Source organism: Thunnus albacares, chromosome 22 (assembly GCF_914725855.1).
Source record: "Thunnus albacares chromosome 22, fThuAlb1.1, whole genome shotgun sequence".
Classification (NCBI taxonomy): Eukaryota; Metazoa; Chordata; class Actinopteri; order Scombriformes; family Scombridae; genus Thunnus; species Thunnus albacares.
This window is the reverse complement of record NC_058127.1, coordinates 23,141,680-23,158,943: the sequence shown is the minus strand read 5'-3', so window position 1 is coordinate 23,158,943 and position 17,264 is coordinate 23,141,680. Positions and strand designations below refer to the sequence as shown.

The 17,264-nt window shown below is 36.8% G+C and overlaps 3 protein-coding genes across 6 annotated transcripts in view; all 3 read right to left on the bottom strand.

Annotated features, from left to right (window-relative positions):
- Positions 1 to 214: 214 nt before the first annotated feature.
- Positions 215 to 1,955, bottom strand: LOC122974512 (C-C motif chemokine 3-like). The gene is made up of 3 exons (XM_044342547.1): positions 1,831 to 1,955; positions 919 to 1,044; positions 215 to 522 (listed from the first exon to the last, which is right to left on the bottom strand). Exons 1-3 carry the CDS (start codon positions 1,953 to 1,955, stop codon positions 429 to 431), a joined length of 345 nt encoding a protein of 114 aa, XP_044198482.1. The 3' UTR covers positions 215 to 428.
- Positions 1,956 to 10,161: 8,206 nt separating this feature from the next.
- On the bottom strand, positions 10,162 to 11,355 carry LOC122973471 (C-C motif chemokine 3-like). The gene is made up of 3 exons (XM_044341028.1): positions 11,188 to 11,355; positions 10,914 to 11,025; positions 10,162 to 10,528 (listed from the first exon to the last, which is right to left on the bottom strand). The coding sequence occupies exons 1-3, from the start codon at positions 11,255 to 11,257 to the stop codon at positions 10,435 to 10,437; spliced, it is 276 nt and encodes a 91-aa protein (XP_044196963.1). The 5' UTR covers positions 11,258 to 11,355; the 3' UTR covers positions 10,162 to 10,434.
- Positions 11,356 to 13,310: 1,955 nt separating this feature from the next.
- The window catches only part of tbc1d14 (TBC1 domain family, member 14), a 41,754-nt gene continuing 37,800 nt past the window's right edge, over positions 13,311 to 17,264 (bottom strand). For all 4 annotated transcript variants that reach the window (XM_044341024.1, XM_044341025.1, XM_044341026.1 and 1 more), the window contains one exon: positions 13,311 to 17,224. In XM_044341024.1, the coding sequence (XP_044196959.1) occupies positions 17,168 to 17,224 (57 nt within the window). In that variant the 3' untranslated portion in view covers positions 13,311 to 17,167. The remainder of the gene's footprint in view (positions 17,225 to 17,264) is intronic.

Sequence of the window (17,264 nt, the reverse complement as noted above, 5' to 3'; positions counted from 1 at the left end):
TCTGGGGACTGTTAGCTTAGCTTAGCACAAAGACTGGAAACAGGGGGAAACAGCTAGCCTCATTCAAAAATCAGCCTACTAGCACCTCTAAAACACACAAATAAACATTTTATCTGTTTGTTTAAATCTTGCACAAGACTTTTTTCTTAGCTTAGAGGAAGTTCAGAAGAGACAAACCAACAATGAATGTTTCAAATGATTTAATGTATTTATATGAGGTTTATATGATATTGTGAGTAATACAAAGCATTTAAAACACATTACAAAAAAGATAAATTAGCCAATTCAGGCTCAAAATGAGGTTTGCACATTAATACCAAAATCATTACCATATCGTAAATGAAATGTCATTTCACATTATGTGATTTATTAAAGCAACAAAAGTAACTTTGCAAAGGGGCGAGGCTTTTTCCAGACAGGGAGCTGGTTTACGAGGTTGCTTCATCCAGACTTTTCATGATTTTCTTAACCCAGGGGAGATTGGGATCCACACAGATGTGACGAGACTTTCTGGTCAGCAAACTGAAAGAAAACAGGTGAAAATGACAATGTCACAATGACACATGACAGTGTTTTTTAAGTAATTAAAATAGGATAACAGATAGATGTGTTGAGATCTTATTGTCATCAAACTAAAACAAAGAACAAGATTGTTTTAAAAATAGAATATATGTGTATATATAGTTCATCATAATTGATCAACTGAAAAAAATGTATTGACAAGTTGAATTATGCATTATCAAAGTCAAAACATTTGCCACATAATAATCCCATCTCTGTATTCTGACTTTAAATAAATGTATTTTAAAATTGTAAAATCAAACAAGATATGTATCTTTCTGCATAACATATTTAAGTTATTTTTATGTTGGTTCATAAGTAATTTAAATGATTAGGACAAAAGTAATTTTTTCTTACATGACTCCAGTCTTCAGGCACCAATCATCAGTCATATAATATGAGCTGATGAGGTTTTTGTTCACACTTCTCGGGTAGAATTTGAAGCAGCAGACACCAAGAACTCGTCCATTTGTTTCCTCATACCTGTCTCCAACAGTGGATACATCAATACATGACCAGCACAAAAAAGGTTTGGAAATAAAGTCAAATACAGACATGTTCACTGAGCTGTATCATAAAGTGATCTTTTCCCTGTGTAGAACTTATACTGTAAGAAGATTTTTTTTTTTTTTTTTTTTTTTTTTAACCCAAAGATCCAGAAGTGGAGTGATGGTAGAAAGGAAACTTTCCACATCGATACACACTTCTTTGTTTAGAAACTAGTTCAATACAGAGCAGAAGAATAATTAATTGGAGAAGAATAAATAATGGGATTGACTATGGGTCTATCTCCTGACCCATTGTTAATCCATCTGATTGTTCCTCACTGGCCTCATACAGTATTCCTGTTAGAATTACTACTAGATCAACTACCCACCATTTTATGCATCCTGTGTTTTCAACTGCTAGGCTAGATCATTTGATTACAGTCTGCTGTAGTAATTCCAGTTCAGCTAAGCCACTCAATTCTGTTGTCTTTGCTCTTTTAAACACTCAGTCTGTATCTAACAAATCTTTCATTCCCAAAACTAATATCGATTTCCTATTCCTTACTGAGACCTGGTTTAAACCTGGGGAATGCTTCCCCCTAGTGGAGCCCTGGCCCCCCAGCTATAATGTTCTGAATGCTCCAAGGTTAACAGGGTGTGGTGGCGGCATTGCAACTGTTTTTTAAGAATAATTTTACTTGTCTTCCATTCAGCTTTGGCTATTTTAACAGTTTTCTAAATTCTTATATATATTTGAATATAATAGCTAAATTTAACTCACATTCTCTTTGGTTTGTGTTGCGGTGTAGGAGATATGAGGTCGATCTCTGACAGCAGTGAGGAGTCTTGATCTTTTTGCTGTATTTTTGTCTTGTTGTACTGACAGTGTTCCTGACATTTGATCATGTTGGTTGAGCTGCTGCTTTCATGCAGTGAGAGGTTGCTTTGTCCATATTCTGCAGAAAACAAGTGAAGTTTAGCTGGCACAGAAAATGACAAACATATCATTTATTTTTGGGCCAGCACCCCCCTATTCATTATCCAGGGCCCTTACAGCCTCCCATCCACTAAAATGTAGGCTAATTGTCTCCCCTCAATATTAGTGTTGATTATTATTCTGTGTTACATCATTAAAAAGCATGTCATTGGATGTGAAATAACAGATTTGTTTAACTTGACAGTTAAAATCATTATCATTAGTGAGCAAAAAAGTCATGTGAATAGAAATTATATTGTTATAGTGTTAAACAAATACAACAGTTAGGAATTTGACATTCAAACTTTAATTAGGTCTTGTTATTGATCGCGAACAGCAGCCAATCAGAAAGTGGTACTTTGGTGCCGGTGTCAAACAAGAAGTATACTTATTAATTGTTCCAACAGAAAACAAGAGAAGCCTACCAAGAAAAAGTCTGACGCTACTGGAACAAAAGCCGAAGGATATGTATCCATAGCTAAGGTGCTCAATAAAATACTGCCAGCATTTTTTTCTTGTTCTGTGCCATTTTGCTGATATAGTATGACTGTTGTTGTTTTATGACGCTATCCAGTTGATTAAATGATCAGACCTGCAGCGGTCAAAAACAATAGCCAGGTCAAAGACCCACAGGGACTTTGGTTGGAGGGTCTGGGGGTCCTCCCCTAGGAAAATTTGATGTTATTTGACTAAAAACTATGCATTTTCACATTTCCATTTTAATGTTGGACTATTATCATTACAATATTTGTTTAAAAAACACACTTTGTGCCATAAAAAATAATCACAAAACATGGGTAAAATAGGCTTTATAGTGAATGGATTTCAATTTTCTCATCCTCCCAAATCAGGCTATAGCCACTAGCCAGCTATAGTGACGGGTATGGTTAAAATTTTATATATATCTTATCCACTGGCCTACACTTTTAAATGATCTTTTTTTTAAAAAAACAAAAATATTGTTTCTACAGCAGCAACAATAATGTTTCCATCAGCGAAGTCATTATATTAAACCAATAATATCTCACTGGAAAGAAAGAAATAATGTCAGTAAAGTAAATAATATTCCTGACATTTAAATACTGAGTGAAGTTTAGAAAGAATAACACAGAATGAACACAGACACAGTCACACAGACACTTGGACATATATCAGTGTGATAAGAATGACCTAAAATGATAGAAACCATCTTTGGGAAAAATGTCTTTGATGTGCACCTTGATTTTTTTAGTCTGGCTAATGTCCCATTTGTTAAGATGGAGGGGGCGGGACTTATGACCTATACTGCAGTCAGCCACCACGGGGCGATCAAGATGTTTTGGCTTCACTTTTGGGGAGCTGTCGTGACCTCCATATTTATACAGTCAATAATGGACTCCTGTTCCGAAGCCCCAAGAAAGGTCTAGGTGCAGTCTTGCAGACTCACCCTAACCCTACATGACACAGCCACTTTACTACATGACACACCCCAATGATGTTTGTCACGCTAAGGCTGTCTTCAGGCTGTCACTGCGGCCGGAAAGTTGAGCCAGAGTCAACTTTTGGAGAAACGCCACCCGACATCACTGCAGATGAAGGCTATGGTGGCCAAACACAGATCAGACTGATCAGAGCTGTAAATTCTGCCATGAAGGAGTAAAAGATGTTTCTAGGACGATGGGAGGACATTTCTTAAAGTAAGTAAAGTTAGACTTTGCAGTCATCTTCCTGACTCATTTTAAAAAAGACAAGAGAAAGAGAGAGAGAGCAAGAGCAGCTGTGGTTGAGCAGGCTGGAGAAAAAATGAAGAGAGGGAGCACTGGTAGTGAGAAAGCCAGTGAATCAGATCAATAAAATGTTATTTTCTGATTGTTTCACAGTGGTTAAGTTCTAGTGCACAAATAAACATGCCCACAGCCCCACACACCTCTGCTTGACCCTGCAGCAGTGAGCCACACCGCCTGATTTGGTCTGAATACAGCCTAACAGTGTGTTAAATGACACACGCCCCTGACCCCAACCCCTAACCCTAACCATCCCCCTCCCCCTCCTCATGCTTAAACCTAACCAAGTGGGTGTATCATGTAGTAAAGTGGGTGTGTCATGTAGATACTGCAAGTTGGTGCTGCTGCTGGATATAATTGGAAGCCTCAAGTTTGCATTTTGGCTGTCGCGATCTTGGGATTTTGGAGCCAGAAGTGACCATATTTGGACGAGAGGGTGGAGCTGACCCTAATGCTAGCTGCTAGCTTGGTTAGCATGGTGCATTTATAGTCTATGGTTAACTGTGATAACGCTAATGCTCATTTTCACCAGCAAAAAACAGGCTTAAAGCCATTATAGCAAAATGTACTTACCAAAAAAAGTGAACATCCAATTCCTTAGAGGGTCTTTTAGTACAATCGAACATTGAACAAGACTTTTTTAGAAGACCAAAATGTTACAATAAACTTTCATAAACTGAAAATACACTGAAATAGCTACGGCTACGGCTACAGCCATACTCTGTGAATCTGAGGTTATACCATGGTTACGTTACATTACCTACCAATGTTGTTGCCCAGGTAGCAACTTGCCAATCAAGATGTAGCCATGTCCCAAAGCATGACCTGCTTTATTGTCACATATTGTGGCGTATTTGTGGCATAGATAGAGACTCGCCTTGAAAAGTTGTGTTGGTGTTGTAGGTTTTATTATCAGTGATGTTGACTGAATGTAGAGTTGATGTCCAGTTCATTTCAGATGGAAGCTGAATACAGAACTCCTTGTTGCTGTCAGAGCTTCTTCTCTGTACGGACACTGCAAATCAACACAAACCATCTCAAGATTGCCAACATGTGTTTAAATATGCTAAATGGTAAATGAACTGCATTTATATAGCGCCTTTCCAGTCTTCCAATCACTCAAAGCTCTTTACACTACATGTCAGCATTCACTCATTCACATACACAGATTCATACACTGATAGCTGAGGCTGCCATGCGAGGTGCCAACCTGCTCATCAAGAGTTTCTCTTGATGAGCAGTAACTCTTTAGATTACAGCCTGCAACGTACAGCGTAATTACTCCATAGTCAAGATGTAATCTTTTGTACTAACAGTGTACTAGTACAGTACATACCAATACATATATGTAGGTACAGGGGAACAAGATGTGAAGTTGTGGAATAAGGGTTCAACAATTTAGGAACTTGTGAAGAACTTATACTGTAGTTATTTTAACTACTGGGTACCTATTCTATTGTAATAGAGTATGTATAACCTACTGAGCAATAATCTGGAAGTTTGGGAGAAATTTAGGGTTAATTATTACTGTAGTTATTTTTTAACTACTGGGTAGCTGTTATGTTATTACAGGATACCATAAAACTGAGCAAAAATCTGGACGTTTCAAGGAAGATGTGATGACTTCTGCAGCACTTAATAAATCTGATGTGATTTTATTTCAAAATGACCTTATTACCGTCAAACAAGCAAAATACAAAGTGTAAATCAAATAAGTGACAAAGATTTGGATAGGAAGAACATAAAAACAATGCCATAAAGACAATAATAATGCAAGAGTACTGTGTTATTTTTTATTACAATTGTGACTTACTTCAGATCACAGCAGGGGGCGACGGAGTGTTTTCTATAAAGAATTGGAAAAGGCTCTCCGCCCACCCACCTTACAGGTGTATGTTGGAAGGATGTTTTTTGCTAACCTACTTTACAGCAAACTTATGGTGAGTAATAATCTTAATATATTTATTGGCACAGAACTATCTGGTTTGTGGCTCATGTCAAATGTAGCGTTAACGGAACAAAAGAAAGATGCTGTTGGACTTTTAGCTTGATAATCATTTGTTAGCTACCAGCTGAAAGAGCAAAGCAGTAACTTACCCTGCAGATTTTACAAGCTAATACTAATGATTGCTCTAACAGTAATTACAGTCAATGTAATACATAACATAACACTTGTGGGTTTGTGTCTTACAGAAGCTGAAATATGTTCAGGTGATTTTATTCACATTGCAACCTACACTAAGTTAATCTGCTGCTGCACTGGCTAAACTTTCAACACATCCTCATTGGAGCTTATTTTAATTTGTGATAACTTTGCTGGCAACTAGCAATTACTGGAAATTATATTTCCTGTATAGCCTCACATAGCCCATTAATATTGCATTTATTCACATCTAGAATGTCAGCCATGATGGCTTTGCAGTTGTGTGGTGAAGGGTTTGATTCTTATGGCTTTTCACCAAGTGGGAGACATAATAACTGTCAGAAATCCAGATATCTCACACTATAAATTACAGACAAGAGACTGACATTACAGTTTTTCTCTGTAGGGTCAACATATGGCCACGGTGCACAAGCTTCTTTCTCCTTGTCTCATTCTCATCCCTGTCATCTTCATCAGGAGTGGAAAGGAAGATGAAAAAGAAGAATAAAATGAAGAAGCAATGCAAGAAAAACAAAGAAATAAAGAATTAAATGCTATTTGTTCCTTGAAGGTTTCTAATTTATTTTAAATAAGAAGTATGTTAAATAAAGGTGTTAAGTTAAGGATGTAAAATTTAGATTTTAATATGATAGAAGACATACAATGTACACTTTAGATTACAGCCCACATACCCTGTAGTTACCCTGTAACTACATATAACAAGGGAGAAACAACCAACATAACTTACTCTGTAACTATAGAGGACAATGTGAGGACAGTTTGTTTCAATTTTACTTGCCTCAAAACATGGAAGAACAAACTAAATTCACTACACAGTTTACAATCAGAAGGGCATATGAACCATATATATGCGTTCTGATTCATACCTCATGTTTTATCTTTAGCTATATTTATATTATAGCTAAAGATGAGTGACATCTTTGGTGGGTAAATTCTGTCCACCGATGGCAGGCAGAGCCACCAGGCCATAAAGGAGCATCAAGTGATGAAGTTTGCTGGTGAAGTGAACGACAGCTGAGACAGTCTTCAGAGGCCAAGAGCATCCATGACAATACGCTGTCCTCTGGACCTTTGTTCCGAAGTAAATGCACAGATGTAGTTATTTAAGTACCCCAAAATGAAAAAGGAACAATGTAGTTTACCTGTATGTTAGTAATTAGGTAATTTTGAAATAAAATCACATTAGATTTATTAAGTGCTGCAGAAGTCATCACTCCATCTTCCCTGAAACATCCAGAGTTTTGCTCAGTTTTATGATCATACTATACCCTCTAATAACAGAATAGGTACCTAGTAGTTAAATAATAACTAGAGTATTAATTCTCTCTAAATTCTTCCCAAATTTCAAGATTATTGCTCAGTAGGTTGTACATACTCGGAAATAATAGAATAGGGACCTGGTAGTTAAAAAATAACTACAGTAGTAATTTGTAAGTTCCCAAATTGTTACACCCTTATTCCATAACTTCACATCTTGTTCCCCTGTACCTACATATATGTATTGGTGCATACTGTACTGTTACACCGTTAGTACAAAAGTCAATTAAGCTTTACTTTGCAGGCTGTAATCTAAAACATTACCAGAGTTTCTAATGCTCATTCACAACTGCTAATATAATTTGCAACATACTTTGGATTCAAAGTCAACAAAGTGTCATGAAAACTAGGGATGATCAGTTCTTTAAGTTTCTCTTACCTGAAAAAGGATGTGGTTGTAAAAAGAAGAGAATCCATACAATGTTCAAGAGAAGCACACTGACATGGACAGTCCACTGCATGTTTCTATCTGCTGATTAAACTCCACACTGTACTGAAAAACAGCTGCTGACAGACAGTCTGTGTGGGATACTATAAGATGAACCACCTAACCTCATAGATTATGTATACTCATGTGTGTTTGCGTCTAGTGGAGGGGCCTGAAATTGACCATGTAACCACAGAAGATTTTCGCATTCTCATTTTCAGACTTTTCTTACAAGAGCAACTGCAGTATGTGACCAACATATTTGATCAGAATACTAAAAGAAGTGCTTTATGAGTCAGGTAATTACCATAAATGTTATGATACTATCCAGACTCCATCTGAGCAAGTATAGAAATGTATCTGTGGTAAATATCAAGGTCTTTATATTATTTATTAATCATTCTTTATAGCTCAGTGTTCCCTTTAACACCACTTTCAAAAACAAGGCCTACCGTAGACAGAATATGGCAGCCATGACCCTAACCAGCACTCAGACTCATGAATGAGGATTTAACCACTGGGATATCTACATTATTCTACTATCAGTAAAGGCAAAAACATTGGTTGAAATATTCCAGTTAATAGAACTTCACTTAATCTTCTCACATGTCACAAACCTTGATTTACATGTTAGTGAGTTCATTAACCAACCAACTATAAGAATATATTAAAATACTTCTGGAGGAAACAGTCATGCCAATAGAACGCATTGACATGAATAAAAGTCAGTAAGTTTTCCATGAACTAAGAAATCTCAAAATCCCATTAAAAAAGAGAATCAATATACATTTCAGGATATCTATGTCGCAACTCAGCAGTAAACAGTTTGTGAGACACTTAAATATATATATATAATTAACACTGAGAATAATTCAAGAAACACTGATGTACAAAAATTAATATGTTTCAGATATCTTGGTAATAAAGCTGTGTGTGTCATGAAATTGCTATAGTATATCATAAAGCTCATATTAATGATATTAATATATATTAATATTAATGATATAAAATATTTCAGTGGGTTTCAGTCAAGGTTTAACAGAGTCCTCTTGTTAAACTGGTGCAAAAACAATAACATGAAGTTACATTAAGTCTGTCACAAAATAAAGGTGAGGCTAACCTGTTTTAACTAAGATATACAGATGAGCATCATCAGCATATTATCGTATTAAAATAACAGAAAATACCAGTAACAAATTCTGTTACAATAACTATGATCAGTTTGGATGTTAATCTCCATCCTGTGTTATATACCAATCAATTTCAAGTTAAGTTCAGCAGGTTGCTAGCTTATGTTTAGTTTCCATCCATTTAATTTTCCAGTACCTGCCCAATGTCTCCCACTACATTATTTATTATTTTATTATTTATTTTTGTGCACCTGGTGTACATTTTTGCACATAGTGTGTTCTGGGTCAGTGCTGATTGATGGTTTTAATGGTTATAATGAAGCCTACCATTCAAATGTTGTTGCATCCTTCACTTTCAATAAATTAATAGAAATAATTATGGTTGTTATGTTCTCTTGTTTTAGATGAGATCATAATATCGTGTGATTGTGAATGTATTTTCTCTATAAACGAATAGTGTCAAACCAAAACAAAACAAAACACTCTCTTCTCTCTGAAATGGGTGAATGAAGGTTCAATCATCCATTTATTAATGACTAATAAGATATCTATAGATGCAAAATTAATTTGTGGTTCAAAGTTTGATATATGAACTAATAATAAAGGAATACCTCAGCTGGGTCAAAAATGACTAGCTCCATAACGTGCAGGGTCAGAATATGAACAGTATGTAAGGGTTAAAAAATCTTTTTATTAGTAAGCTAATATTTTGACCTATAGTTACACTTTTCGTCATGTGGAGTGGAACTGGAGCAGAAGTATAATCTTTTTTGTAATGAAGATCACTACATTATTATTTCTTCTCACAAGGTGTGTCTGAAGGTCAGACTTTCTTGCCCTTTTCAACCAGCATGATAAACATTTCATACCAACCTTTCCTGACCTCTTCTTTACAGGATGTCCTGCATCCTCAGCACTACTATTAATACTACTGTGTGTACATGAGATGAATGGTATCTACTAATACTATTTCTGATACTAGTACTACAACAATACTACAAACGATAATAAGTGGTCATTCATAGTACTGTTGTAATTCCAAAATGTTAAGTAATACTTTTTGTTTAAAGGTGTAAAAGTGTAAAGCTTATTTGGTTTCTTATATCAGTCAGATGAGAAGATTGATACCACCACCTCTTGTTTGTATGTTGAATATAAGCTGGGAACTATTAGCTTAGCTTAGCACAAAGACTGGAAATGGGGAACAGCTAGCCTAGTTCAAAAATCTGCCTACCAGCACCTCTAAAACACACAAATAAACATTATATCTGTTTGTTTAAGGCTTGCAACTTTTTTTCTCAGCTTAGAGGAAGTTCAGAGGAGACATACCAACAGTGAAAGTTTCATATTATTTAATGTATTTATATGAGGTTTATATGATATTGTAGGTATTACAAAGCATTTAGAACATATTAAAAGATATACCAACCAATTCAGGCTCAAAATGATTCCATTTGAAAGCTAAATAGTTCATTACTCAAGGCAGGTTTGCACATTAATACCAAAATCATTACCATATATTAAATGAAATGTCAAACATTTGCATTTATTAAAGCAACAAACGTAACTTTGCAGAGGGGCGAGGCTTTTTCCAGACAGGGAGCTGGTTTACAAGTTTGCTTCATCCAGACTTTTCATGATTTTCTCAACCCAGGAGAGATTGGGATCCACACAGATGTGACGAGACTTTCTGGTCAGCAAACTGAAAGAAAACAGGTGAAAATGAAAATGTCACAATCACACGTGACAGTGTTTTTTAAGTAATTAAGATAGGATAACAAATAGATACAAAAGTTATAACATACTGTATGTACAGTATGAGAAAACTTTAGTGATCTCTTAGTAGAGTAAACAGACACAAAAAAGTCATGGGTAGCATGATGTGTAGCCTGTGTGCAAACTACTTAATTACAGATGTAGAAAGGAGGACATATATATATATATACACACACACATATATTTATATATATATATAAATATATATGTATATGTGTGTGTGTGTGTGTGTGTGTGTGTGTGTGTGTGTATGTATATATATATATACTGAAGTATATAATACTGAAGTAAACTCAGTTTTCAGCACTTACATGACTCCGGTCCTTGGGCAGCGGTAATCAGTCGTATAATATGACTGGATTAAGTTTTTGTTCACTCTTCTTGGGTAGAATTTGAAGCAACAGTCATCAGGACCATTTGCGCCTGGAGAATAGAGAAGACCATCATGTAATGTATTATCATGGTGTTTTGAGAAGTGAGATCTTGAATCGCAACGTGCTCAGGTTGGTCACATACACATGCCACATGTGGCTATATTTAAAAAAAATATATATATCTATATATATATTTATATATTTATCTTACTGTTGCAGATCACTGAGGAAAGCAGTGCAGCTCCCAGGATGCAGAACAGAAGCATGTGACTTGTCCTCATGATGACTCGATGTTCCTCTGGAGATGATGCTGATAGAGATTAATATCACAGCTGCTCTTCACCTGCAGTAAAGGGCTACTAAACAAAAGGTAGTGTGGTGTTGAGCTTATCAAGATCAAATATTTTTTTAAAAGGCTGTCACTGATGTGAAGGAAGGAGGGGGGTTGCGGTTTGGAGGGGACCGAAGTTGCCTGTCAGACAAACTTTCCACTCGGTTTTGAAAAGGCTGAGAGGTAGACTGCAGAGGAAATGCAATGTGGTTAGCCCAGAGATGTTACTCAAAGCATAAGTGAAATAAAGCAGTAGCAATTACTACAATATTTCTACGTTGATCAAAAAATCTTAAATTAATATAAAAGAAAAGATTTATTAAAACACTCAAAACAGGTAATGACGACATTCCTTTTTGTTTTGCTTTAGATTGCTGGTGGAAAACTGGTCAATAGAGTAGTATCATATTGAGACATCTTGAGTTTAACTATGTTACAAAGATACTTAAATAGGTAGTCCAGCAATTTGGGATTGCACGTCCATGTGCCTTAAGGTCCATTTAGTAGCTTTCCATGATCTTCATAGTTTTCCCAGTTGAACAAGAGTGAAATGAAGAATGAAAAAATGTAAATTTAAACATTTTCAAATCTAATTTTTGCTGCACTAATCAGTAGTGAGGGACATATCCATCTATTGGCGTCATTTTCAGTCAACACGGAAGATGCCGAAGTGATTGCTAGTAGTAGTTAACCTACATTTTTGCAGTTATTTCTGTAAGTCGATTTACAACCTGTACAGTTGTGTCACTATTGTCTTTATTTTACATGGATGTAGCTAGCTAGTGTAGCTAGTTAGCTATGTAGGGAATTTCTAAACAAATCTGACATGTGGATGGTCATTTAGGTCGGAACTGGGCTACTTCACCTCTATTACAACTGGGTAAACTATCTGCAGATGGAAGTCATGTGATACATGATGAAGGATCTTTTTGTCAAGGTCAAGAAGGTGAAGACTTCCATAAAATTGGGGTTCAATTCTGCATTGTTTTGTCCGGTTGAATCGGACTCTGGTTTGTTTTACCCCTTGATACAATTCTTTTGGGAAGATCTGAACTCAGCAAATTGTATTCAGGTATGGACCAAAACAGGAAGTGGTCACAAACAAATTCTGAAATGGTTTGTTTGTGAAATTAGCTAGTTGCTAGCAGCTAGCCAGAGAATGAATCGAGGTCCAAAGACATAACAAGTAACAACCCTAACCCTAACCCTAACTCATCCACTGATTCGGGCCACAGCAAATAAGCTATGGATTTGAAAATGCACTTAGTCCATGCTCTTGATCAAGCTTTAAAAATCACTGGATCCTACGTTTCCCATAATGTAACTTAATTAAGTCTTTTGTTAAATCCTCTATGCCTGGTAAATGCATGTCTTTCAAACTCCATGAGAGCTATTTGTAATGCAGACTTTCTGTTAAAAAAAAATGTCCAAGCCCATGCCAAAGTAACCTTGGTGACATCACTATGACATCATCAAGGTTATTTTCTCAGACTTGACAAAGCTCCTCCAGAGCCACAAAAGACATTTACAACTGTTTTCACACACAAAGTTTACTCCTTTATGATAAGTAAACTAATAGTCATGTGTAAAATTGGTGGAAGGTACCTTTAACTTGAAGTTTTTAAGTCATAGAGCAAATGTATTTTGCACAACAATTCAACATTCATGATGGAATAAATCCATCATAAAAAAGGCATAAATAACATTTTTATTATTGGACAGAAGTCTCTGGAACAAGAGTTGTCACATTTTAGATTAAGGGAAGTAATCACAATCATGGACATGACCTCATGTTCTCACATTCATTTGCCTGCTAGTTATTTGCCCAAACATGATTTGACAACAATATCTTAATACTGGACTGACTGAAAGGCAGTCTGCGAAATGTAGGAATTCATTTCCAAATGACTCAACAAGGTAGGTTGAGAGTAAAAAAAAATAATAAATAAATGCACTAAAAGTTAGTTGTAAGTTTGAACAAAGACACAAAGACCGGCTACTGGTTGAATATGTACAGCTCTTTATTTTAATAAAACCATAGTTTTTTTTTATACATTTCAAGTGAGATACAGTTGCATGATAACCCTCTGCTCTCTCCATGTATGTCTATCAGTCCTCTACAGTACATGGGGTCTCTTGAGGAAAAAAACAAAACAATTAGACAACAAAAAAAACAAACAGAACCCAAGAAATTAAAGCCATCCAGCAAATCAAACAGATCATTTAGCAAAGGTATATTACAATTTTTATTCAAATTTAGTTTGATTGAATTTTGCTTTACACTATTGTGGATCGGTTTTGCCGGTGTGTGTTGTGTGATAGAAGGACAGGACGCAGGTAGTGTTGGAAGGGCCAATGTAACAACTAATTAGTAGAGTAACTAACAGATCTCATTCTGAAAATACCACTCAACGACACACACGTGAAACACACACACTCAGCTTGCATTGTTAGCTGGTCACTACTAATTTTTTAAAAAGATGGAAAATGAACGACCCGTTTGAACCTGTGAGTGATGACATAAAGTGATGATGCGAGGCACAACTCAAACTATGTGCAAAAAGCTTTATTGCAGTCCTGTGGTGTCTAACCACACTGGGGAGTGGGAGGGAGGAGTGCATTGAGACGAGTGATCAGAAAGTCTGCTGCATGGTGCTGAGCTGATGCACAAACCTATACACAGACCGTCTGTCTGTAAGCAGCCATAAACAGGCTGAGATGATGGGGATTTAAATAGTGAAATGAGTACATGTCTCAGCTGTTGTCCAGGCATCTAAGAAAGTACAGACAAGCAAAGAGACAGAGAGGCCAAATGGGAGGGTCACCAATATTTCAGGGCACAAAAAGAAAAATTTCACACACAAAATCAGTAGCACATCATATCATATGAAGCAGCTTCTCCACCAATAACAGCACAGTTCACACTGAGAAATGCCATCAGTAGATTCATTTGTTTCAAGATAGTTGGCTGCGCAAACAAAGACAACTGAACTGAGCCAACAAGATTTCTACACTTCTCAGCTTTTATTTATTTTGATGAACAGTTGTGTGCAAAATGGGCAACTCCTCTTTGAAAAATGAAATCACAGAAATAGATATTTATCAAACTGCTGCAATTATGTCAGCAGTAAGATGATACTTCACTACTTTTTTATCTGATCATCAGGACTAGCTGTCTGTTAACTCATCAGATTAATGTAGGTAATGTGACCACACCCTCAATAGTGAACTGGCCCCACCCTCCACTGGTAAGGATGGAGTCACACATTAACCTCAGTGACACAGTGACAACCTCAAAATACAACAGCCACAAAGCCCAACTCCTGACACAGTTACACCCCGGGGCCCAGTGACCACTAACATGCATATGCTCGACGTGAGAGGAAATGACTCCTGTAGAGTATCTGTGATCCAAAAAACACTGCACAATGACAAAAAACAAAACAAAAAAACTCCAAAAACTAGACAACCACTGAATCTATTGAACATGTTGGAAAATACTCTTATTCACTTTCTTGCACAGTTACATGAGGAGATCAATTCATATTTTATATCTGTCCTTTAGATATAAAGCTATAGCCAGGACACAGTTAGCTTAGCATAAAGACTAGTAACGGGGGGAAACAACTAGCCTGGCTCTGTCCAAAGGCGAAATCCGCCTACCTGCACCTCTAAAGCTCATTGATGAACACCACATAGCTCACCTATTTCATATGTACAAAAATTGAAGTATAAAAATGAAAAGTTGTGGTTTTACAGACAGTTATGTGTTGGACCAGGAGTCTTTGTCACCTTGAGTTGGCTAGGCAGCTAGCAGAGACTCCAGGAAGCCTACACATCCGGTCCAAAAGTAATCCAACAAACAAACCCTGTAAAACTGCAACTTGTCATTTTTATAATTAGCTTTTAGTAAGGATTAAACATACAAAATATAAGATATTAAGTACTTAAGTATTTATTAGTGAGCTTTAAAGGGTGCTTTTTACCTTTGCACAGAGCTGAGCTAACTGTTTCTGTCTGCTTTCAGTCTTTATGCTAAGATAAGCTAACTGTCTCCTGGCTCCAGCTTTATATTTAATGGACACACATGAGAGTGGTATCCATGTTCTCATCTAACTCTTGACAAGAAAGCTAATAAGTGTATTTCCAAAAGGTCTATTTTTTTTAAGATGAACACAAAACAATTGCACTAAATGGGTGGAATCAGCTAAACAGACACATATTAAGGCTGACTGGAACAAACCATATTGGAAATGCCACAAAAACAAAAGCAAATATTTGCTTTTAACTCTGCATTTGAGTTCACAGCTTGACTGCCCTGCTTTTCTTGGTGCGTGTTCTCAGAAATTAACGCTCCATGTTCATGATGCAATGAGGCACAAGAACAGTGGAAGAACATTTTATCAGGATGTGAAGTAAGGTCAGGAGCAAACTACAGCAAGAATGGTGGAAAGTTTTAAAGAGGAACTACTTGTCTGCTTTTTTCATTGTACAAAGCAGAAAGTTTTCAAGTTCTCACCAGGGATGTTTCTGGCCTGCTCTTCAAAAATTTTGGGTGGGGAGAGGTTCAACAGCAAGTCTTCATGTGACGGCAACATGGGGTTCAGTTTATGTCCCATTGTCTCTTTGATAAATATTAAATATATGCAGAACATTTAAAGACATTACATTCATACCAAGACATTAGGAATCAAAACACTAACAAGCTAAAATGTACCTCAAACAAATGGACAAGGCGATGTCAATGTCTAATAGCAACACACTTATTATTTACTCCAGTTTCATTGACATAAATACACTGTAAATCTCATTTTACAGGCAGCTTTTGACCTCTTTTAAGAGGCTTAAAACATTTAATTAAATGTAACATTGTGGTATCTCAGAGATACCAAACATGTCTTCAGGTGGTTAACCTATAGTATAAAACATTATGTGCATTTCTGTTGAATATTCATGGATTGTAACTCACAAACCTTTCTTCAAGACTCAGAGTTGACTTCATGGAATGGTTTAGGAAACAAATCTACACTAACTGGAAGAAATGAGAAGCATGAGGACATCAGAGGACATGAAGGAATGATAAAAGTTAAGAGAAAAAAAAAAGGTGCAGAGACAAAGAGATGGAGACACACAGAGACACTAGCTGAGGTTCCACTTGACACATTTCAAAATTTGTCATTCACAGATCTGACTCTGGAGATGTGATTTTAGGACATTGCTATAACTTTTTCCAGCTCTTCCTCTGCTTTTCATTGCTTTTATACTCACTGTATATGGGATGTTTTAGGTTATTTTATGGAGGGCAGTCAGAGATGTAGACTGTATTTCAGGGAAACACTTCACGTTTCTGTCATAAAAATAGCCACATTTAAGGATAAATTTGCCAAAGACTTAAAAAAGAAGAGCAGAAGTGTAGCCAGAAAAAGCAGTGACAGCAGAAAATTCAAATCTTTGATGTAATAACTGGCATCTCTGTGGTTTCCTCTGGTCTGTGGAGACCTGAACCAGCCTGGTAGGTGCATGTATGCAGGAGTGTGTGATACATTCTTCTGCCTGTGCCAGCTACAGTTTCCAGTCCACTGCTGGGCCTCTGATCAGAGGAGGGATGGTGGGAGTTAAATAAGGCCTCATATTCCTTTTCTCACCCCTCCTCCTTCACTTACAGACCCCCCTCCAGGGTCCTGGTTCCAGTCAGAGCGGTGACACAGCTCTGGAGAAGAGGTTTATCACAGTGACTCAACCGCACCCCCGACCAGATCTCTCTCAGGTCCATCTGACCCGCTAAGAGTCCAGTTTTTCCCAAAGGCTGGAGGGGAAGTGGGTTGGCGCTGGAACTGGTCGAGTCCGCTGGTGTGTGACCTCAGCGCTTCAGCACCGGGCTGCCCCGCTCCTGATCTTTTTGTAACGCCTGCAGAACCTGAAGAGACAAGGGAAGTAGCTGTTAAAAAATATGACAC